Genomic DNA, 23331 nt, shown 5'->3' on the forward strand with positions numbered 1-23331 from the left:
GGCCACTTATGTTTAGAACTGACATGATCCATCAAATCAAAAGCAACTCGTGGTCAAGAAAAACACACCAGAAATAATCAAATACATCATTTTGGCTTGTAAAGTCACTTCATTCAACGTTTGATCCAACCATACTGAGCCTGTTGCATAGAACCAGGATCATGGATACAACCATCTAAAAAATACTTATTTTGGTCTGAGATCAGGAACATTATCATGAATTCTCACATGGTTTATTTTTGCTGGAAGGAGAGGGCGCAGCGATAAGTAGAGCTGCTCAAATGTCCCAGGCTGCTGTAGTGCTGAAGGTTGGTTCTTAACAAGGGCTCATCACTGCTTTAACAAGTCTTTGAGCACAGCGCCCGCACTGGCCTCGGCGGAAACCGGCACAGGTGTGAACGTGGGCAGAGCGTCTGAGATGGGCTTCATCAGCAGGTGACCTCCCGAGCCACCAGGTCCAGACCTGGCCAGCAGAGGAACAGCTGCAGAGCGAGGAGCCAGGAACGGACTGGAGTCTCCGGCTCGCCTGCTGGATGCTGCAGCTGCTGTGGTGAGAGGTGTTTTGGTTTAGATCAAAGCAACGAAACATCCCAGCTGTGGCTTTTCTCACATCAGTCATTTACCTGCAGCGGTGGAAGCAGACGTGCTGCTTCTCCCTAGAGGTGCTGCACTCAGAGGCTTGATGTCGTGGACCGGAAGCTTTGGTGCAGGCAGAGACGGGGTCGACTCAGTCTCCAGAAACCTTACAAACATTTCTGAAAAGGACTGAAAATGGCAGATTTACAGATCAGTCCGAGTCTGAATAATCCTGTCCCTCAAACACAATCAGAGCTGAAAATGCCGCTCATGTTAGCCTGAAGGAGGGGAAGATTATCAATGGAACTTTTATTCATAACAGGATTTATGAATGTTTTTTCACCATTTGGGTAAAATAACGTAAAGATGTCTTACTGTCAGGCATCTAAAAAAGGTTCAACGTCTACTAAAAGAAGCGTTTCCTGCTGCAGGACGTCTGCAGCTCATCAGTAACGTTTGGGCTTCCCATGCTAGAACCACCATCTGCACGTATGCTGACACACGTAAACACACATTTAACCATTTAATCGTTAAAGCTGTCTTTTTCTATGCCTGTCAGAAATAACCAGACCCAGGAAGTCACCGGCGTGTCACTGAAGCAGTCGGCTCTTCTCTGGAGGAGAACTACATAAAGACTCTGTTATTTTGGGAAAAGGAGATTTTTTTTTTATTATGAACACAATTGTTAAAATCTGAGTAAACAGCTGTGTAGACATGCATCGTGTTAATCGCAGAGCAGAGTTCGAGATCAGCATCAGCCTTCAAAAACTCAACTACAAGAGCATATGCCTCTAAAACGTAGGACTCGTTAATGCACCAATGAGAGACGACGTCAGTAGCTGGTGGATAGGAAGCGGTACTCGTGTTTCTCTTACCGAGTTCAGGCCCTGGTCGCTGCTGGGCCTCTGAGGGGTGTTGGGGACACTTTGAGCTCCTCTGCCTCCCAGCCAGCTGGACATCCATCCAGAAACACCCCGCCGTGCATCCTCCTCCAGCATCTGCAGACAAGAGCGGAAGAGCAGACATCACCTACACCTTATATTTTATTATTCAAATACAAATAAGACTTTTAACCTTTATTTAAACCAAGCATAAGAATAAAAAAGTGTTTGAACACCAGACTCTCTGGTTTGGTTGCTGCCAGTTTCTGAGAACAGAGTCTCATTAAACTTTCTAAAATCATCATCAGATACAGATGTTTTAAATTGCTTTTGTATTAACCTGTCAGTCACACCCCATGATTATCTTGCGCAGACCCGTGCGTTACACCTAACCAGTAGGAACCAGAGATACCGCCCAGTGTCACTGAACTGGTTTAAAGTGTCTAGTGGGTTTGTGGAAACTTTAAACCCCACTAATGGGAGCTGGGATCTTTTTTCCCTGGATGTGTTTCTCTTTAAGAGAGTTGGGTAATACGATTGGGAATCGCTGGACGGACTCCCACAGCGCTCCTGCCAACAGGATCTGGATAAAAATAAGCTCTCCGCTTCGGCCTGAGCCTGGAGAAGATTTCCAGAGGCTGCTGGAGATACAGGAACTTACTGGTCAGAGTGACCCGTGGATGTGTGTAATCTCTTCTTCAACAGGGTTTACTTTATCCTTTTCATGAAGATTAAACTGCAGCAGAGTTCTTTGGTGTGTGCAGCGTTTGTGGTTTTAGCAGCAGAGCCACTGAAGTGAAACCTGGACTCGAGTCAGGCTAATAAAAACTACATTTCAGGAAGTTTGACGGCCTTGTGGTTAGGACATAATCTAGAGCACAGCCTGTTGTTTTGTTCACTAAATCTGATCAATTATAGTGATTCTCCACGGTAAGAAAACTCGTGTGGCTTGATACAAATGTTGTTCATCTGCTCATCAGACTCTCGGTGAAAAAACAGATTTCCTGAATTAATTCCAAAAAGTTGTGAAACGCCTCCTCCTCTTGCTCGTCCGAGGAGTAATCAGAGTACATGCATGTAGATTTAAGCTCTCCTTTTATTATTCAGACTCCTGACATAATTAACTAAAACGGTTACCTCCAGCATAAATCCCGTCATTTAACCAGAAACCATTTTATTACACAACAGTTCCATTCAATCATAAAACTTTTCATAATCAACACATCCAAACAATCACTGAGGTAAAGTGGTCTCTAGAAAACTAGTTTAAATGACAAAAATCACAAAAAGCTCCTGCTTTGGTTTCCTTTCATTCATTTGTTCCCCAAAAGCATTTTGTATCCAGCCCAGTCATTCTTCTAATCAGGCAGTGTTCTATTAGCTTTAGCTTAGCATAAACACTGCAAGTGAATGGTAATAGTTAGCATTTTGTGTGGAAAAAGTCATGAAAGTAACTGAAATGATAAATGACCCGCGCTTGTATAGCGCCTCTCAGAGTCAGAGGACTCCAAAGCACTTTACACTACAGTGTATCATTCATCCGTTCACACACACACACACACACACACACTTGTGGTGATGAGCACACAGCTGCCCCGGAGAGCACTGAGAGGCGATCCTAATAATTCTTAATTACCTCAATAACCAGATCAACAGCAAATGAACATAACAAATAACAGGAAGGAATTACAGGAGCCGACGTAGGCTCGGGACGACTTCACCAAATCACGATGAAAAAAAGTCTCCCCTTTGCTGTGATATTCATAGTATCACCACATTCTTGCCAATACACACCATTATGAAGCATAAATATAATAACCAGATCACAGGAAGATGAGCAAATCTCTCACCTTGTCCACCTCCTCTCGGCTCAGACCCAGCACACTTCCCGTGAGCCTCAGCACATCCGCCCGCTTGGCTTTAGGCGTGTGGAAGTACCCCAGAAACAGGTTACGCATCAGGACCCTGCAGACGGAGCAACACAAACTAATGATGGATGCCGGCACGACTCAAAGCCTAGGAATCACCTTATTTATGAGCAACAGCTAAATGACACTTGACTTTCACTAAATTTGCAATCAGACACCACATCTAGAATAAAGTAGCCTGATGATCCAGATACTCGCTTTGCTCCAATCCACTGGAACCATTTAGCTTCTAAAACTACATGATATAAAATGACTGAATCAGAGAAAAAATGAACTCGATTAAACACATTTATAGAAGGTTTTGTCATACTTGTCGATCTTTCCTTCGGTGCTGTTGAGGAGATTCATCAGTTTTCTTTGTGCTTCCTCCAACATCTCCTGCCTCAGGTCCACTGGAACACAAGAAAAGACAGATTTCTATTAGATCGTCCAAGACACGCCCACAGAAAGACTGATCAATCTAAAGAGAAAGGTTCTGTTCAAGGCACACGACGTTCGATCTGATCACACTTTCCGCCACAATAAAACACCTTCAGTTAGGTTTACTGTGTAAAAATAAAAATCTATAGTCAAATTTGGTGAGCGATTTGTCTCGGTTGCCATCTTGCAGAGCTTTCCTTGCTACGGTGACACGCATCAGTCATTCATTTCTTATGCTGTCATGGAAACAGTGGATTAATTATGTTAGAAAGTGACCTCCAGTAACTGATGAAGGTATATTTAATACCGGCAATAATTTACAAACGAATTATTTGTTTGAGCTCTAAACAGGAACGATTAATAGGGAGATAATAAACTGTACCGTTAAAGGAATCGGTCTTTCTGAGTTTTTCATGCAGGCTGAACATGAAAATAGTCTCCTACACCTGTCTGCTGCATTAGCTTCTGATAGAAAATAGACGGTGAAACTCTAGGATTAGAAAAGCCTGACAGATCTACATCACACTGTCACTTAACATTCATGGACTCCTTCATCTCGATGGGGAAGGCTGCTATTGGTTTAGCGTCCAGGAAACAGCAGAGAACATCTTTGCTAGTAGAAGCTAACCATTAGCGTTAGCAACTCCACCACACAGCAGAACTCCTCCAGGACTGTGTTATTTGTGGAGATGAAACATCAACGTTGCAGGGCAAACAGAGTCAGTGGTAGTCGCCTTGTTGTTAGCCAATCAGAGGAGAGATGTCTAAATATCAGGAGATAAGGCTCCAAATCTTGTCGTCTGAAGCTTCTGTCTCCTCTGGCCGACTTCTACTTCTCGAGCCCTCCCAGATGTTCTCAGATATTTACAACAGAAATGTTCTAACAGGAGACTGATTCAAATACAGACAGCAGCTCGTTTCAGGACTGAACAGGGTTAGGGTCAGTCTGAGCTGTCTGATTGGGTGACAAAAATAACCAGTCAGCGCTGCTGTGATGCAACGTTCATGTCTGATAAAAGTGACACAAAAAAATGCAGAGCCTGTAAATCAGTCAAGCTGCAAAAATACAGGGAAGTGATTTTATGAGACATTTAGAGCAACATCATGAGGTTGTTTTTAGCTACAGAACTGAAGTGGTCTCGGTTTATTCCAAAAATGTGATTTTTTAATGTTTATCACCAGAAATGTTAAAGACAAAGTGGAAACCCTCTGCTGAGTCTCACCTTGTCTTTTCAGCTCCTCTATCTGCTCCTCCTTCTGATCAATCTGATCAGTGAGACGAGAGGCCGACTCTAGAGCAGCGTTGGCTTCATCCAAGTTCATCTGAAGTAGGAGAAAAGTAACATTACTTCAGTACCATACCGTACCAACTTTATTTATAAAGCACATTTAAAAACAGCATGGCAGCCGACCAAAGTGCTGTACAGATAAAAAAGTAAAACACAACGTTAAAAAAAAGCACAATCAATAATAGAAGTACACAACAAAGCAGATAATCAGGGTCAATAAAAAGAACACATAATAAAAATTATCAATAAAAAGTCAAGGGTTTAAAAATGCCTGATCATAAAAGTGGGCCTTAAGCAGCGACTTGAAACGGGGGAGGGATGGTGCCAGCCTCACTGAGAGGAAGAGCATTCCAGAGGGATGGAGCAGACAAATGCCCCCCGCGTTTTGCATTTCGTTGTGGGAACGTGAAGCAACAAGCAATCGGCAGATCTCGACGCCCGGTTTGGCACATAACGAGTCACAAGGTCAGACAGTGGCTCCAGATTTACTTGCAGAGCAGAGGCCTGGTCTTCAAGCAGAAGAGCTTTTCTTTTCCACTCCTCCTTCTCCTTTTTGTGCTTCTCCAGTTCTGCTGAGTACATGGCCTTCTCCTCTGGAAGGAGGAAACAGGTTAACATTACAAATTAAACTGGATTATCTTGTGACAGATCCGAGACAAAACACAACACGTGTGCCAGCTCGCCTTGTTGGAACTGCTCTAGCACCATCTGCAGGTTGGAGAGAGACAATGCGTACTGGTTGGCCTGCTCCTGAGAGGTTCGGAGCTGCAGGAGTGTGTCATCCCTCTGCTTCACCACCACACTTAGCTGCTCCTGCAGAGACTCCACCTGCATGTTGGCCTGTTGGCTGAAGAGAGGAGATAAAATGAGCTGCAGATAGAGACAATAGCAGAAGCCCACAGAGGAGAAGCCTTTATCAGAGCAGAAGCATAAACTATTGGTTTGACTTAAAACGGTTTAGAACTAGGTTTGAGTTTTTACAGCGGGTATGGACAGTATTCAGACCCTCGTCAGTTTTTCACTTCATATTCGTATTGCAGCCATTTGCTAAAATCCTTTTAATTAACTGTTTTTCTCATTAATGCACACATGGCACCTCATACTGACAGAAAAACACAGAATTTTAGACATTTATACAATTTATTTAAAAGGACAAACTGAAATATCACATGATCCTAAGTATTCAGACCCTCTGCTGTGACACTCATAACTCAGGTGTTTGCCATTTCTTCTGATCATCCTTGAGATGGTCCTGCACCTTTATTGGAGTCCAGCTGTGTGAGATTATACTGATTGGACTTGATTAGGAAAGACACACACCTACAGCTCACAATGCATGTCAGAGCAAATGAGAATCATGAGGTCAAAGGAACTCCGCTCACTTAAGGTTCCTCAGAGCACAGCGACCTCCATAATCCTTAAATGGAAGATGACCAGAATAATAAAACAATCTTATATATAGCGCCTCTCAAGACAAAAATCATGAGGCGCTTCACGAAAACAAAAAACAAAAACATTTTAGTATAAAAAGATTTAAAAATAATTTAAATATGTTTAAAAGGAGAAAAGGAAAAAATACGTAAGGAAAGGGAGAGAGAAAATGAGTAGGTAAGAGGGAAATCAATGGATCTCGGGAAAGGCGGAGCAAGAACAGAATAAGGAGAGGGTGATGAAGGTCACTCCGAAGCCTGAACAAGTGAGTCTTCAGCTGCTTTTTAAAGGAGACCACTGAGTCCACTGATCTCAGGCTCAGGGGGAGAGAGTTCCAGAGTCTGGGGGCCACAGCAGCAAATGATCTGTCACCTTTGACCTTTAGCCTGGTGCACTGCACAACCAGTAGGCTTTGATCACTGGATCTCAGGGACCTGCTGGGGGTGTAGGGACTAAGAAGATCACCAATGTAAGATGGTGCTTGTCCATGTAAGGCCCTATAGACCAGAACCAGGATCTTGAAATGAACCCTGAAGTTGACTGGCAGCCAGTGATGCTGGAGGAGAAGCGGGGTGATGTGGGTGTGTTTGGAGGACTTGGTCAGAAGCCGAGCACAGGCATTCTGAACCACCTGTAGATGGTTCAGGGAGGTTCTGCTCAGACACGTGAAAAGAGAGTTACAGTAGTCTAAGCGTGAGGAGATGAAGGTGTGGAGAACTGTCTCAAGTTCAGAGCGAGACAGAATGGGACTCAGCTTAGCAACGTTCCTGAGATGGAAGAAGGAAAAACGAACAAGAGAACTGACATGAGAATCCAGGGTGAGAGCTGGGTCAAAGGTCATGCCAAGATTCCTGACAGAAGGTTTGGTGTGAGAAGCAAGCTGACCAAGAGGGTCTCTGACTTTGGGAACCAGCTTGTCTGGGGCACAGATGAGGATCTCAGTCTTATCTTCATTCAGCTGTAGAAATTTCCCAGCCATCCAGGTTTTGATGGAGTCTAAGCAGGTGTGTAACAGCTGCAGCTTAGACATCTCATGGGGCTTAAAGGAGATGTACAGTTGGATGTCATCTGCATAAAGATGGTAGGAGATTCCTTTGAATGAGCTCAGGATGTGCTGAAGAGGAAGCAGATAGAGGAGGAAGAGTAGGGGCCCCTTCCTAGAGCAGGCTGTCCGACCAAATTGAGCTACAGAGGGAGATGAGCCTTGGTGAGAGAGGTAAGAAGAACCCAAAGATCACTGTGGCTGAGCTCCAGAGATGCAGTCAGGAGATCGAAGAAAGTTGTAGAAAGTCAACCATCACTGCAGCCCTCCACCAGTCAGGGCTTTAGGGCAGAGTGGCCCGTTGGAAGCCTCTCCTCAGACACATGAAAGCCTGCATGGAGTTAGCTAAAAGACACCTGAAGGACCCAGAGATGTTGAGAAGTAAGATTCTCTGGTCTGATGAGACAAGATAGAACTTTTTGGCCTTAATTCTAAGCGGTATGTGTGGAGAAAACCAGGCACTACTCACTTGTCAAATACAGTCCCTACAGTGAAGCATGGCGGTAGCAACATCATGCTGTGGGGGTGTTTTTCAGCTGCGGGGACAGGACAACTGGTTGCAATCAAGGGGACGATGAATGTGGCCAAGTACAGGGATATCATGGACAAGAACCTTCTCCAGAGTACCCAGGACCTCAGACTGGACCGAAGGTTTACCTTCCAACATGACAATGACCCTAAGCACACAGCTAAAATAATGAAGGAGTGGCCCAGCCAGAGCCCTGACTTAAACCCAGTTGAGCATCTCTGGAGAGACCTAAAGATGGCTGTCCACCAACGTTCACCATCCAACCTGACAGAGCTGGAGAGGATCTGCAAGGAGGACTGGAGGAGGATCCCCAAATCCAAGCGTAAGAAACTTGTTGCATCTTTACCAAGAAGACTCATGGCTGTATCAGCTCAAAAGGGCGTTTCTACTAAATACTGAACAAAGGCTCTGAATACTTAGGACCATGTGATATTTGAGTTTGTTTTAATAAATGTGCAGAAATTTCTTAAATTCTGTGTTTTTCTGTCAATATGGAGTGCTGCGTGTTCATTAATGAGGGGAAAATGAATTAAAGTGATTTTAGCTAATTGCTGCAATATAACAGAAAAACTGACGGGGTCTGAATACTGTCCGTACCCACTGTACAGGGGTAATTAGCAAATAAATTGATTAGATTTTCTGATTAATAATTGTAGTTTTACCTAAGATAAATACACAATCATAAGACGTATCAGCAGCCATTTAGATAAGTGAAAATGCTGCAAAGCTAATCTGAAACCAAAACACACAAATTTCACAATTATGAGAACATGGTGGCGTCCCTTGATGCTGCCTGCCTTCTCTTATATTCCAGACTCATCTACACATGCAGCAGATGTACGTTTACACACACCTGGCATTCTCCACAGCGTTGGAAGACGAGGCCAGTTTCTCATCCAGCAGCGCCACCTTCCTGCGCAGCTCTGTCTCCCGGTCCTCAGCAGCGATGGCGTCTCTGGTGTACGAGTCTTCCATCTCCAACAGGTGGTTACGTAACCTCTCAAGCTCCAAGTTCAGACGCTGCTCTTTGTCTCTCACATGCTGCAGCTGCAAACAGAAACGATCGCCTCTGCAGTTGTTTTAACTTGCTGTCATTAATACTTACACTAAACTGGCTGTTGGAATATAACATTCTTGCTTTCTGGATATTGCAAATCTAAAAATGTGGATCAGAACTTTCATGAGACCATGATATCTTCGGGTAAAACCGAAGGGTTGTTCCTGTTATCCATCCTCTCACCTCAGCCTGAACTGCAGTGGTCTCCATTTGTTTCTGCTTCAGAGCCATCATCATCTGATCCCTCTCCTGCTGAAACATCACAGCCTTCTCCTGCATGGACTTCAGCTCGTTCAGCAGCTGATTCAGCTCACCAGAGTTACCCTGGGGTCACATCAACATCACGCCAAATCATCAGGACACTTCTGCACTGACTTTAGTTATTAGAAAGCAGGAGGAGATTACATGAATTAAAAAGCAACAAGCATGTTTCTGCTGATAAAACAATAAACTCCCACTGACCGTCTCTTTGTCTGTCAGCATCCTCTCCACCGTAGCAGCCTTCTCGCTGATCGCACTCAGCTCAAACTCCTTCTCTCTGAGCAGCAGCGACACCTGCATGTTGGTTTCCTGCAGAGCTCTGAACTCAGACTCCTTCTCCCGAGAGCGTGCAGCCACTAGCTCGTTCTCCTCCTTCAGCTTCTTCGAGTCGATTTCCAGAATGAGAGCCCGTTCCTTCAGGTTGGTCACGGCCTGCTTCAACACCTCGTTATCGTTGTCACGGTTACGTAGAGCCTCGCTCACGTGGATTAGCTGGTCTCCTTTGGATTTGATGAGCAGATCTTTCTCTCTCACGGACCGTTGTAAGGACTCCAGCCTCTCTCTGAGCAGCCGGACCTCCTCGGCTTGACTTCTCTGCTCGTTCTCTGAAGCAGATGCAGAGTTTGAGAGTCGGTGGTTGTTCTCTTGAAGAGTCCTGATCAGGTTTTCTTTCTCAGCTAACTGCGCTTGCAGTTTTTCAAGCTCTTTCTGGAATGTGTCGTCGTTTAGAAGCGAAGCTATGGGTGGGCTTGGGACTTCAGCTGTGAGAGAACGATCACCGAGCTGGGTGGCGGCGATTTCTGGAGTCTGAGCCACGCCATCCAGTTTACCAAGTAGAACGTCCTTGGTTGTGCTGAGCTGGCTGATCGTCTGCTGAACCTGTGCAAGTTCAAGGCTCAAACCTCCCAGCCGCTTCTCTTTCTGCTCGTAACTCTGAATCAGCCGAGCGTAGTCCACCGACAGCTTGGAGCTGCAGTCGCTGTCGGCGGAGACCTGGCTTTGCAGCTTGATCAGCTCCTCGTGCAGCTGAGCAGACTCGTGCTGCATGTTCTTCACGGTCGTGATCACTTGCTGCTTCCACTCCTCCATCTTCTTGACCTGCTGCTTCAGAGTGTCTCTCTCCTGCAGCAGCTCCTCAAACTGATTGCTGCTGACGCCTCCAGAAGAAGCTCCGGGCTCTCCTCCTGACGCTTGCAGCACCGTCACCAAGGTTTGGCACTTCTGAGTCAGAGCATCGATCTCGATGTCCTTCTCTCGGATGATCCGGGAGAGATTCTGGATGGTCTCTTTGAACATCTCCTGGCTCCCGGAGGGATCGCTCATGTTGGAGAGGCGCTGATTCTCCTGCTGAAGCTTCACCAGCGCAGCCTCCTTCCCTGCCATGATATCCATGAGTCGGTGATAATCCGAGCGCAGCTGGCTGTTTTCTCTCGTCTTCTCGTTCAGCACGGCTAACATTTGCTCCCTCTCCACAGCCAACGCCTGCAGCTGCTGCTGTAGATACAGCACGTCCTGGCTGTGTCCTCCACCCATGGACACTCTGGCATGAAGAGCCTGAATTTCCAGATCCTTCTGCCGGATCATTTGAGAGAGCTTTCCCACTTCATCACGAGAAACCACCAGCTGATCTAACTGCTTGGTGAGAGAGAGGTTTCTCTCATTCAGCTGGCTGATCTCCGTCTCCTTCTCCTTGATGCCCCTCACCAGTTTTTCTATTTCCCCCTTGGACAGGTCATGTTTCTCGTTGCCGTTCTCCTGGTTTAGTGTCTGCGTTTTGTGCTCCTGCATGATGACGACTCCCTGCGGAGCCGGGAAGAGGCCTCGGCCCTGGCCGTCAGTAAGCTGCTCTAGAGTTTGCTGGAGGCGAGCTATCTCCTCCTCTCTGGCGTGGATGAGTCTGTCATAGTTGAGCGTTGTCTGCTGATGGCGAGCATGAGCCTGCTCAAGCTCGCTCTGCTGAGCCTGCTGAGACAAAAGGAAGGAGGCCTGCTGCTCCTCTGTGGTCCTCCTCAGAGCCTGAAGCTCCTCTTCTGTGGAATTCTTGGAAGACTTGAGTTGAGAGATCTCCGTTTCCAGTTCTGTGATGATATCCAGGGTTTTGGGCTCAGCCAGTGGTGGAGGTCTGCTCTGCTGATCCTTGAAGCGATCGATCTCCTCTTTCAAATGGCTGTTCTCCTCCTTCATGCTGCCCAGCTGTTTATCTTTTTCCTCCAGCGCCTGTTTGATTACTTCATTTTCCTTGGTCACGACTGAAATCCTGTTTTCCATCTCCTTCTGTAAATCGACAGCGTTTTGTTTTAAAGTCTCTGCAAACACGTCCTTCTCTTGCAGCAGATCGGTCAGCTGCTTCTGCCCGGCGACTGTGATGGACAGCATCTCATTGGTATCTCTGTGGTCTGACGCCAGCTGCTCTAGGTCTCTCTTCAGCTTGGCGATCTCCAGGTCTTTATCCTGGTTCAGTCTGATGGCAGCCTCGTGTTGGGTCTGTAGAGCCGAGGCGTCCATGGATCGAGCTCGGGTCATCTCCTCGATGGTCTGCTGGTACTGTTTCACCTGTTCTGTCAGAGTCCTCTCAGCCTGCATCAACTCACCTTCAATCTGACTTTTCTCCAGCTTTAAAGCTTCAATCTGAGTGTCCTTCTCCCTCACAGTCCTGCTGAGGGCAGCCTGGCTCTCCTTCAGGTGTTTGGTCAGTTCCTCAACTTTACCCAAAGCTTTCTCACACTCCTCCTTCAACCTCCTGTTCTCCATTTTCCTCTCATATTCTTCAGACATCACCCTTTCATTGGAGCTCCTCATTTCCTTCAGTTCCCTCCTGAGGTCTGCTAATTCCCTCTCCTTACCCTCGAGCTGCTCCACAGCTCCCTGTGCCTCGGTTCCTCTCGGTCCTCCTTGATCCTGCACGGCTTTAGCAGCAGCTAGCTGCTGTTCTCGCTCCTGCAGGGTCTTCCTCAGGTCTGTGGCATCTTTACGTGCTTCTGCACTCTGCTCCTGTACGTGTCCCAGTTTGTCCCTCAGCTCCTTCACTGTCCACTCCAACTGCTGCTTTTCCATGTGCAGGTCATTTAGACTAAAAGCACTCTGGCTAACTTTCTCTCTCTGCATCTCCAGCTCCTGCTCCAGTGTGGTTTTCTGCTCTTTGACTGTTTTAAGCTCTGAAGTGGTTCTCATCAGCTCAGACTCGACTTCCTTTAGCTGTCCAGAGAGCTGCTCCTTCACACTGATCATATGCTGGAATAAATAGAGGAAAAAGAGAAAATAAAAGCTCATTTTGAATCATTAGTGGGTTTGTTTTTCTCTCTTGTATCTAAAATCTCTAAAACATGACTAAAAGGCCTTGTACTAGAATACAGGACGCCGTCAGACCTGGGTTGCTTCTTGATTCTGCCGATCCAGCTCCTCCAGCTCACACATCAAGGTGTCTCGTTCCTCCTCTGTGGCTTTCAGCTCTCTCTCTCTCCTCTCCAGCTCCCCTTTTAGTCCCGACTCCTCCGCTGCTCCAGCATCACTAACCGTTTGTTCCTCGGCCAGCTTCAGTCTTTGCTGCAGATCCAGCTATGAATAGGAGGGTTTTAAAATAGATTTGTAAATTGCCAACAGATGATCAGAACTTCCAAACCTGGTCACATGACAACCTCCCAAACCATCACAAACTTTTATTTTGGCATCAGAAACAAACCTTTTCTTGCTGTAATGTTCCAATGATGGTGTTGAGCTCTAAGATGTCTGCGTGCTCCACCTCCTCCCTCGGCTCCGTCTGAAAGGTAACGTTAGAGGAGCTATCAGACTAGATGTAACAAATGAGCCAAGACTAGCTGCTGATGTTTACACTTGCCTCAGACAGGCTTCTCAGTCTTTCTATTTCTTTTTCTGCACCTAAAAATCAAAAACGTTATGAATATATAAACTAATAAATGAGGATGTCAGTTTTTTCCTCAATGCAACAAAAACATGAACACATTAGGAAAGAAAAATCTAAACATATAAAAGAATCACAGAGAGGTTTATTAAAAATACCTGCGAGGTTGCTTCTCAACATTTGGATCTCGTGCTCCAACTGAGCTTTCTGCAGAGCTTTTCCTTCCTGCTCTTGCACTCGAGTCTGGAGCTCAGCTACGGACGCCTGCAGCCGGGCATAGTTCTGCAGCAGCCCGGCGTTTTCCTCCTGGGCTTCGTCTCTCTCCAGCTGCAGGGCGACCTGCTTCCTCTGTGCATCCTCCAGCTGCTGCTTGTGCTGCTCTGCTGCTTCTTTAAGGGATTGTATGGTTTTTTGAAGTTCAAGCTCTTTGGAGGCATCCGATGAGGAACTGACTTCTGCAGATGATTGTTAAAATAAGAAACTTCAACGACTCGTTAAGAGATAATTGTTCCATGCATGCTCCTGCTACAGCAGACATCAGAAAATCTCTGCATTCCAAACTATTTTATTTCCAAAATTCAAACCATAAATGTTAAAAGTTAAAAGCTGACCACTGTGAATCTGCTCCTCCAGCTCCTCTATCCTCTCTTCATACTCTGCTAGCTCCTCTCTGTGCCGCCGGGTAACGTCAGCCATCTTTTGCCGCTGCGCATCCTGCAGAGCTGTCAGCTCATGCTGATGTTCGTCCACCTCTCGGCTCAACTCATCTCGCAGCTCCTGTTTCCACAAGTAACCATCTCTGTTTCCTTACTAGTGAATAATGCTGTGGTCAGAGACCACACACTTTATTATGAAATCCAGTGTGTGTGCAAGAAGCTGAAACGTCTACCTTAATCGTCTTTTGTAGCTTAAGAATTTCCCCCTGGTCGCCGTTAGCAGTTCCTGATGTTGATGACGCCTGGAACAGAATAATCACAGAAGTGTAGAGCTGTGTGAAACATTTGGCGCCATCTAGTGTTGAAACAGCAGAATACAATCCGCTAAACACGCCAGCCCCATCCTCTCTGGAAGCAGACAGCTAGAGGCAAAAAGGTTTACATGCAAAAACTGCTTTGAGTAATAAAAAAATAAATAAATGTTTTACCTGATCAACAATGTGGCAAACGTGAAATACTTCATGAAAAGAACAAAGTTTGACTTTTGTGGAAAAACATCTGTAAAACTCAGTTGGTACAGTGAAGTAAAAGAAACGGATCCGATTCCCCGAATCGGTTGGGTTGATTGTTTTCTTAATTCTCGATAACGAAAAATGAGTTTGTGTCTTTTGTCGAGAACGAGAGCAGGATCTGGGTCAGCCTTTAGTCCTGCTGGCTGATTTAGATGCTCACAGGTCTGCTTTTAGTAAAAGTCACAGATGGTTTGAGGTTCCAGTTACCAGGACCTCTAGAACAAAATAGTCTACTATTTTCATAACACAAAATAAAGGGTGCTCCCACTGACCCACCTTGTACCGCAGACACAATAACGAGGATTAGAAAAGACATACGTGATAACAGAGGTGCGTTTAAAATGTATGATAGAAGCAAAAAGACTTGCTAATAAATTACAGTGGTGAACTGTGATTTAGATTAATCAGGATAAGAAAATAATTCAGATTTGAAACACAACTAAACCTCCACCGTGATGACCACGGCCGGTGTTACCTGAGACATTCTCCTCCAGTGTCCCAGCTCTGCCTCCAGACGCATCACTTCTGCCGACAGCCGGTTGATTTCTTGCTGTGACCAAAGAACGTCGCTGATGTCGATTTCGTCGCCGTGGAAGCCCCGATGAGACCCTGAGGCATGAGTCAGGAAGCCAGAAGGAGAAGAGGAAGTAGTGGTCAAGGAAGCAGTGGTGACTGGCAGAACTGCAGGGGAGACTGAGGCCGACTGGGCTGAATGCTGGAGCTTCTGGACTTCTTCTTGGAGTCCACTCTGCCGAGCTTTCAGATGGCTGATTTCCACCTGGGTAACACAAACACGGGTTTCATATCCAGAACCTGTCCTGTAACACTACAGACACAAATGTCATGTACGTACATCTTTCTGTTGCAGGAGGGTTCTGTACTCTGCTGACTGCTGTTTAATCTGGATCTCTGAAGCCTCCAGCTTCTCCTCCAGCTCTGATTGAAGCTTTTTCAATCTGTCGTACTGCAAAAGTCAAACAAGAAGGAGGAAAGTGTCACTAGCAAACATAAACTTAAACAGGAAATGACCTGAAGCAGAAACAGGGCCAGTGATACACATCAGAGGTCACTGCAGTCCAGGTACACTCAGATGGAGACAAACTTCAACCTCCTTCAGCAAGAAGATCACACTGATCCACACAGATGCTAATAATAATGTTACTGCACACCATGAAAAGGTAGATGTGTCTGTTAGCATGAACATGAAGCAGTTTTGATGTAAAAAAAATCTTTAGATGTTCATTACTCAGGTTGGTTAGCCCCATTTTATTGAAAAAAGCCAAACCAAATAACCAGGGCCAGATTAACACTTTGTTGTACCCTGGGCAACAATATTAAAGGGCCCCATCATCATGGCCCTAGGATCATAATATGGTCACATACAGAATATTTTACTGTAATATGCAGTAAATATACTCAATACTTGAATGCCTGACGTCACGTAACCCACTCAGGGTAACCTTTGACCCACCTCGTGTGGACTGACCAATGAGGAGGGTCTTAACTTGAGGCCCTCTCTTCATTGGTCAGTCTGCATGAGACTGACTCTCAACTGACGTTCAAAGTCAAAGGCAGCGAAGCGTCTCTGTGCAGTGCAATGCCCGGGTGGACAGTTTGTTTAATACAGGGTGATCATATTTCCATTTCCAAAAAAGAGGACAGGGGATCTGTGCCTATGACGTCACACTATGGCAACGCCACACAAACCACGCTGGGACCCATTTTTTGTAAGAACTAAATTAATATCAGATTCTGCCAATAAAAGGGCTCTAAAACAATTCATATGTAAATATTTAGCATATTTAATGCAAAATCTCATTTTTCTGCTTTAGTGCTGCAACAAGGTTTTATCAATAATAAATTATTATAACTTTTGTTTTACTACAGCATCGGTAAGCTTCCTGTGCACAGATTATTAAGGATGCTTGTTTCAGCTGGGAGATTAGACGATAGGATCAATGAAAAAATAAGTTGTCACACACTCCATGGAAACTATAAGAGAATCCAAAAATAGTGGCTTTCAAATGGTTTGGTTACTTTTTACAAGTTTAGAAAAGCAGCAGATGAGACAGCATGTCTGATAATTTAGTTTTTCGTCTGATAATATTAGAACATGCCAGTAATGTCTGAGGAGCTTTTACAATCACTGCAGCACAGGTGATGAGCTCCACAGTAGCAGAGCGCTTCAGGCACAAATAAGACAGAAAGTAGAGAACATGTGCGGACATGAACGATCGTGTGTTAATTATAGTTTTTTGGTTGCGCTACTTTGAGAATGGACCGTGCGCTGGAAGCAGCTGCCTGGAGCGCACCAACGATCAGCTCTCTGTGCTCTCCGCTCAAAGAACCCCCGGTACACTGAGAGTCCATAAATGATGTAATATAGGTAGAAAAGTTTTTTCTGGCTCTCCCTGGATGTGTAGGATATCCAGCTCCCCCTTAATTCGATCCCTGCTCCTGGATGAAAAACTGGGCATTTTCATCAATACAAGAAACCCGCTCTGACGCCCCGGACAGAGAGTGAAAAGTGGACATGTCCGGAAAAAAGAGGGCTTATGGTGACCCTAGTTTAATATAAAGTGGGAGATTACAGATACAGTATTTTGCTCGTGCCCTTGCTGCCCTGGGCCTGGGCCCTTTAGAGTTCGTGGACCCCTGGGCAATTGCCCAGTTGCCCATATGGTTAATCCAGCCTTGCAAATAGCTTTAACTTGGTCGGTTTAACAAATGTTAAGCTAAAACTAGATTTGTTAGCATTTGAGAGTCAATCACAACACAAACTCTGAGCAATGACAGATCATGTATGACATCATGGACTAATCGATTTCACCTCAATGTGTATAACTCTAGCATATGTCAACATGAGGTGGTCCGAGCATGAACGGTGGTGGCAATACAGACTCTCTCTGGGAAAGCTGGGCCTTTCATTTTTAATGTAGAGTTCAAAACTAAAATCTCAGCTCAGGAGATTGAGCAGGGTGTTCAGTAATTGGAGGTTTGTAGGATCGATCCCGGCTCCTGGCAGAGAACACTGCTGTTGTGTCGTTGAGGAAGACCCACGTTGCCTGCTGGTGGTGGTCAGAGGGAACGGTGGTGCCTGTGCTCGGTAGCCTCACCTCCGTCAGTGCGCCCCATGGCAGCTGTGGCTACACTGTAGCTCATCACCACGAGCATGTGAATGTGTGTGTGAACAGATGAAAGACTTACTGTAGTGTAAAGCGCATTGGAGTCCTCCGACTCCAAAGCGCAGGTCATTTCTCATTCTTATACCCGACTATTTGTTGTCAATTCACCGTTAGCATGGTTAGCTCAATATTAGCCTCTAGCCTTACTTCTAACATGAATGAGACACTAGAGTGTTTTGTGATCATTTCAATGTAGCATTCTTACATTTTGTTCCTCTTAACGTCAAATAGTGTCAAAGGCCGTTCAGAATATGTGTTTTATGAAGAGTTAAAACAGGAAGTGACGATAACTCCTTTAAAGATAAGCCCTTAGCAATGAATAACTACAGACCAATCTCTAATCTCCCTTTCATTGGGAAAATTATTGAAAAAGCTGTTTGATCCAGCTGAACAACTTTTAAAGAGACAAACAACTTGCTAGATAGTTTCCAGTCAGGCTTTAGACAACATCACAGCACTGAGACTGCACTTATTAAATTATTAATGGGATCTGTCTAAATAGAGATTCAGGCAAAACATCTGTCTTGGTGATGCTCGATCTCACTGCAGCTTTCAATACTGTGGACCACAACATCCTTCTCAATAGGTTCATAACCTGGGTGGGACTTTCAGGCACAGTCCATAGTTGGTTCCAATCTTTATCTTGAAGACAGGGGTTATGTTGTCTATATTGGTCACAAATCAAAAGTGATCACCGTGACATGTGGGGTCCCCCAAGGCTTCATTCTTGGACCACTGCTCTTTAATCGCTACATGCTCCCCCTGGGTCAGGTCATAAACACTAACATTACCCATCATAGTTATGCAGATGACACCCAGATCTACCTAGCCCTATCACCAAGTGACTGTGATCTTCTAGACTCACTCTCAGTGCTTGGAGCAAGTTATGGATTAGATGCAATCAAACTTCCTCCAGTTAAACAAAGACAAGACTGCAGTTACTGTCTTTGGAAATAAGAAGGACAGGATGGAGGTTACTGCTAAACTTGGCTCCGGAAGAATAAAGACAAAGACCCGGGTTAGAAATCTTGGTGTAACTGATTCAGACCTGAGCTTCGCTGGTAACATTAAGGCTATAACTAGATCAGCATTTTATCATCTGCATCAAATAGCACGACTCAGAGGTCTCATGTCCAGACAGGACCTAGAGAAACTCATTCATGCGTTCATCTCCAGCAGGCTGGACTGTTGCAATGGTCTTTTGACTGGTCTTCCTACAAAAGCTTTGAAGCAACTGCAGCTTATTCAGAATGCTGCTGCTAGAGTCCTAACAAGAACCAAGAGAATCGAACACATCACTCCTGTTCCTAAATCTCTACACTGGTTACCAGAAAACTAAAGAATCTATTTCAAAGTACTTCTACTAGTTTATAAATCACTCAATGGCATGGGACCAGAATACATGTCAGATCTCCTTCGGGTATATACGCCCATCAGGGCTTTGAGATTGTTAGGAAGCAGTCAGCTGGTAGAACCCCGCGTCAGAACCAAACAGGGTGAAGCTGCTTTTAGCTACTATGCTGCACACAGATGGAATCAGCTTCCTTATGACCTCAAATGTGCCCCCCAAATCTAGAAACATTTAAATCAAAATAGCCTTTGAATAAATGTTCCTATGCTGCACCTTCTGCACTGTACCTGCTCACCCTTTAACTTTGTTTCTTTTTAATTTTTAAATTGTATTTTCTGTCACGTTGATTTTAATGTTCTTGCTAATAGAAAGCACATTGAATTGCCTCTGTATGAAATGTGCTACATAAATAAAGCTGCCTTGCATTTATCAAAGCCTTTAAATTCCTTATAGTGAGCTTTATTTAATGGAGACTACTTTTAGGATTACATTAAAGTACACTACTGAGTATTTACAGGAGAAAAACTGTGTACATCTGGCTGACAATACACCTTTTATTATTCTTCATGTAAATTTGTTTTGTTATACTTAATATCCACTGAATTTTTGAAAATAGAAAACAGGATATGTGAACAGCACCTTTCTGTGTGATTCAATAAAACCTTTTATTAACATTTTCCGTTTCTTATTGATGTAAAGGTGCAGGATGACTGACTATTAAATCAGAACTATATGATTAACTAATCAGCTAAATTAACTGCTTATTTAGCTGGTTACTATTAAACCTCTCCAGCTGTAACAGCTGAATTGTTTTTGTGAAAACTCTAACTTGGAAAAGAGAAGAAAAAAAAATCCAACCTCAGATTTCTGAGCAGCAAACCCAGCCTGAACTTCAGCCAACTTGGAATTGGACACCTGAAGTTCTGTGGCAGCGTCTGTGGTTACATGGAAAAAATATCTCAGCATCAAGGAAAAACTGTTTTCACTCAAAAATCAAAACCAGGTTGATATAAAATTACACAAAACTGAAGGACTGAAATAAAATGCATTACTCTTTCAGTCTAACAAAAACAATTGTCCATTATTTTTTATACAAATGGATTTATTCATTTACTTTGACACTTCGATACAAACTACCTCGGAGCAAAAAAGCTTTTATTCTCCATTTCCAACACAACTGGCTTAACTTTGATCCAAAAGCTGAACTAAACTCTGCAAATAATGTAACCACAACAAAACAAATCTGAAAACAGTAACAAATATTCAGCTTTGAAGTGAACAAATCTCTAACTTGCAGAGATAAGAATTCATACATTTGGGTTTTGACTGATGCGCTGAGTTGGAGATCTGTGGCCAAAGTTCCCTTCTGTCCGTGTTTTATCTGTTTGCTTGACTGACGGGATGACTTGGTTTAATGGCTCCAATCTGATCAGATCTTCAAATATAAATTATAAAGAACAGAGACTACTCGAACATACTTAATAAAAACCAAACAATGTATGGAGCCCTGAGTCTGAATTCTGGGTAAAAACATAAACTTGCCATTGTAACACTTAAATAAAATGCAGTAATAAGAAAACCAACTTAATTTAAAATTTATATATAAAACCTTCTGTGGATTTCATGAAAGCATCTCAACACAGCTGACATAACATGAAAACAGTTACATCATAATCTAATTTTTAGGCCCATGTTATGAAACAGAAATCTAAGAGGAATTTATTACGACTCTTTAATATGCAACAAAAGCACAAAGTCATCAGAAGTTGGCTTCAGTATAAAGCTCGTCTTCAGTTCATATTAGGAAGCCAAGTCACATCAAACAAGAATTCTTTTGCCAACACAACTTCCTCTTTGACGGAATTCCAAGCATTCTGCTTTCATCTAATCTGTTCAGATTTTTTACATTGGGGCCCGGGGCCCTACGCGCACATACTGGTTGGTAGATGGGCAGAGCAAGATTTTCATTTAAAAGATCTGTGTCTATCAGAACTGTGTAAAATCAGGTTGGATAATTATTTATGACGTCAATCGGATACAAAACATGATGAATACATTTAACCCTTCATATGACGGTCACCTTTTATCCATTTAACTCATTAAATATTTCATTAGTTCCAGAAACCTGGCGACCAGTTCCAATACATAGCATATATAAGTCTAAGTTAAGTCAATTAGTTAAATAACTACTGCGTGCGCATGAGGACCCTGATCTGCGCGTGCAGTCCGACTGAAATCTGGACATTTCCCAAAGCAGGAACTCAAAACTCACCTCCCACTTCTTCCACACCTTCCAGTAACATGTCTTTGGTGAAGGTGGATATCTGGCCGGTGAAGGTCGACAAGCTCCCGCTGACCTGTCCCAGAGACTGGCCGAGGCCAGAGCCCAGTCCACCCAGCCACGATGACATCTTCAACGGTACAAATAAAATCAACAAACACCAAACCGAAGAACGGAGGCTGGGGGACTAGCCTTGCTTTGACCTCAAGAACGGTTCCGTTAGCTCGGTCATTAGGCTCAGCTGTAGCCTCCACACCACCGGAACCCCGTTAACGTTAAACCCACCTATTTAAACCGTAACTAAGTGTCTTCGCAGATTGATCAGACGCTGGTTAGCGAGCACAGCACCCGGCTAACAACAGCTGGCCGCTCGCCTGAAGGAATTCGTCAAAAACAACAGCGTTAGACGACATTGAATTAAAAGCCGGTCAAACATTACGATAGCTGTGAGCTTTTGCCGCCGTGGCTGATGTCTGAAACCCGCTTTAGTCTCACATTTAGCAGTTTACTGGCAGCCTAAACACCTAAAAGTGCCACCTCAACTGTAGCCATTATCAGCTCTTCTCCGTGACAGCTCTGACGTGGATACGGAACTCAGCAGCGGTGCATTGTGGGATACTGGAGGACCAACAAACCAGAGAGGAGCACTATTAAAAATACAATTAATAAATAAAATAAATTTTACAGTGTATATGTAGCTTAATTTTTACTTCTCTGTTTAACAAAAAAAAATCGTGAAAACTATGTGGGCTACATTGATAATTGGAATTCGTTTAGGGAAAACCTGGTCTGATGTGAAGAGACGATATCCATCCCCCTTGGATGGAGTAGCTCTTCTTTCTAGTAATATGGCCATTTTTATTAGTCCTCCATGACAACCCAGGGTCCAGACCAGGAAGCAGAGTCGTAGTTTAACACAACCCTCTGCAGCTTCTGTACTGTTACCCACCCACTACCCCATAGAGACAGTGTCCTGCCCACGGCCAACATCACACAGATTAAATATCAGGCTTAATAAAGGAAATCATGGAAATCTCATAAATATTAGAACAAATTCAACTGAGCTGAAAACTAGAAAAATTAAATGTGGGTTATTGAACATTAGGTCTATTTTTTCTAAGAATTTGTTAGTTAATTACTTGATTTGTGATAATCAGATTTATTTGCTCTCTCTCACGGAATCCTGGCTGCAGCAAGAGGACTATGCAAGTTTAAATGAGTCGACTCCTTCTAATTATTTAAATCATCATATTGCTCGAAGTGCAGGGCGAGGAAGAGGAGTAGCGACCATTTTTCATTCAGACTATTAATCAATCCTTACCAATTAATAGTTACAGTTCTTTTGAACATCTTGTGTTTTCCTAATCCAGATAGCAAAACTGTAAAACCACTCTTGTTTGTAGTTTTATATTGTCCACCAGGCCCTTACTCTGAGTTTTTAGATCAAATCTCTGATTTTTTATCTGATTTGGTGCTAAATACTGATAAGGTCATTATAGTGGGGGATTTTAACATTCATGTGGACATTGAAAGTGATAGCCTCAATGTAGCTTTTAGTATCTTAGACTCATTTGGTTTTACCCAAAGAATACATAGCTCCACCTGCTTCTGCCATCATACATTAGACCTTGTGCTGACTTATGGCATAGAGTGTGAGGAAATAACGATATTTCCACATAATCCAGTCCTCTCTGGCCACTTTTGATAACCTTTGAGTTTTTTATAACTGAGTTCTCGATACAGAATCAGCCCACTGACAAAGGTAGGAGTTCAAACAATAATTCATTCTAAGGAGAACTAAAGGAGCAGCGTAAAATCAGGTTGAGTTTTTGGATGGGATTCCGGTGTGGAGATCTGGAGACAGAGGGAGTTTAGGTCCGGTATATGAGAACTGAATAGATTGTGGGGTTTAGAGGACTTACGGTCTTGAAGTGTGGATGACTCGAGAGGAGAGATGGTCTGGTCCGGGGAAAGGGAGCATACTTGCGGCAGGATTCCTGAGGGTTTGAGGTG

The 23331-nt window shown here is 44.1% G+C and overlaps 1 protein-coding gene across 2 annotated transcripts; it reads right to left on the bottom strand.

The window, feature by feature from the left end:
• Positions 1-122: 122 nt before the first annotated feature.
• On the bottom strand, positions 123-21681 carry trip11 (thyroid hormone receptor interactor 11). Of its 2 annotated transcripts, none has more exons than XM_015969164.3 (21): positions 21310-21681; positions 19896-19972; positions 15355-15465; positions 14977-15279; positions 14163-14231; positions 13885-14050; positions 13432-13728; positions 13250-13290; positions 13094-13171; positions 12781-12969; positions 9616-12645; positions 9337-9477; positions 8950-9143; positions 5778-5941; positions 5584-5687; positions 5029-5128; positions 3696-3777; positions 3308-3422; positions 1452-1574; positions 624-765; positions 123-542 (listed from the first exon to the last, which is right to left on the bottom strand). In XM_015969164.3, exons 1-21 carry the CDS (start codon positions 21446-21448, stop codon positions 331-333), a joined length of 5877 nt encoding a protein of 1958 aa, XP_015824650.3. In that variant the 5' UTR covers positions 21449-21681; the 3' UTR covers positions 123-330. The 2 variants fall into 2 exon arrangements, with proteins under 2 accessions (XP_015824650.3, XP_015824649.3); XM_015969163.3 differs by having other exon boundaries at positions 123-545.
• Between the last annotated feature and the right edge of the window lie 1650 nt (positions 21682-23331).

This window comes from Nothobranchius furzeri, chromosome 18, assembly GCF_043380555.1.
Source record: "Nothobranchius furzeri strain GRZ-AD chromosome 18, NfurGRZ-RIMD1, whole genome shotgun sequence".
Lineage (NCBI taxonomy): Eukaryota > Metazoa > Chordata > Actinopteri > Cyprinodontiformes > Nothobranchiidae > Nothobranchius > Nothobranchius furzeri.

What these genes read in the sequence shown, in the direction of transcription:
- trip11 (XM_015969163.3), bottom strand. Translation starts at nt 21,448, where the DNA reads ATGTCATCGTGGCTGGGTGGACTGGGCTCTGGCCTCGGCCAGTCTCTG. An exon ending in TTGCTGCTCAGAAATCTGAG is followed by an intron (nt 15,466 to 19,895) that starts GTTGGATTTTTT and finishes TGACTTTTGCAG; the next exon opens with TACGACAGATTGAAAAAGCT. An exon ending in GAACATTACAGCAAGAAAAG is followed by an intron (nt 12,970 to 13,093) that starts GTTTGTTTCTGA and finishes TCCTATTCATAG; the next exon opens with CTGGATCTGCAGCAAAGACT.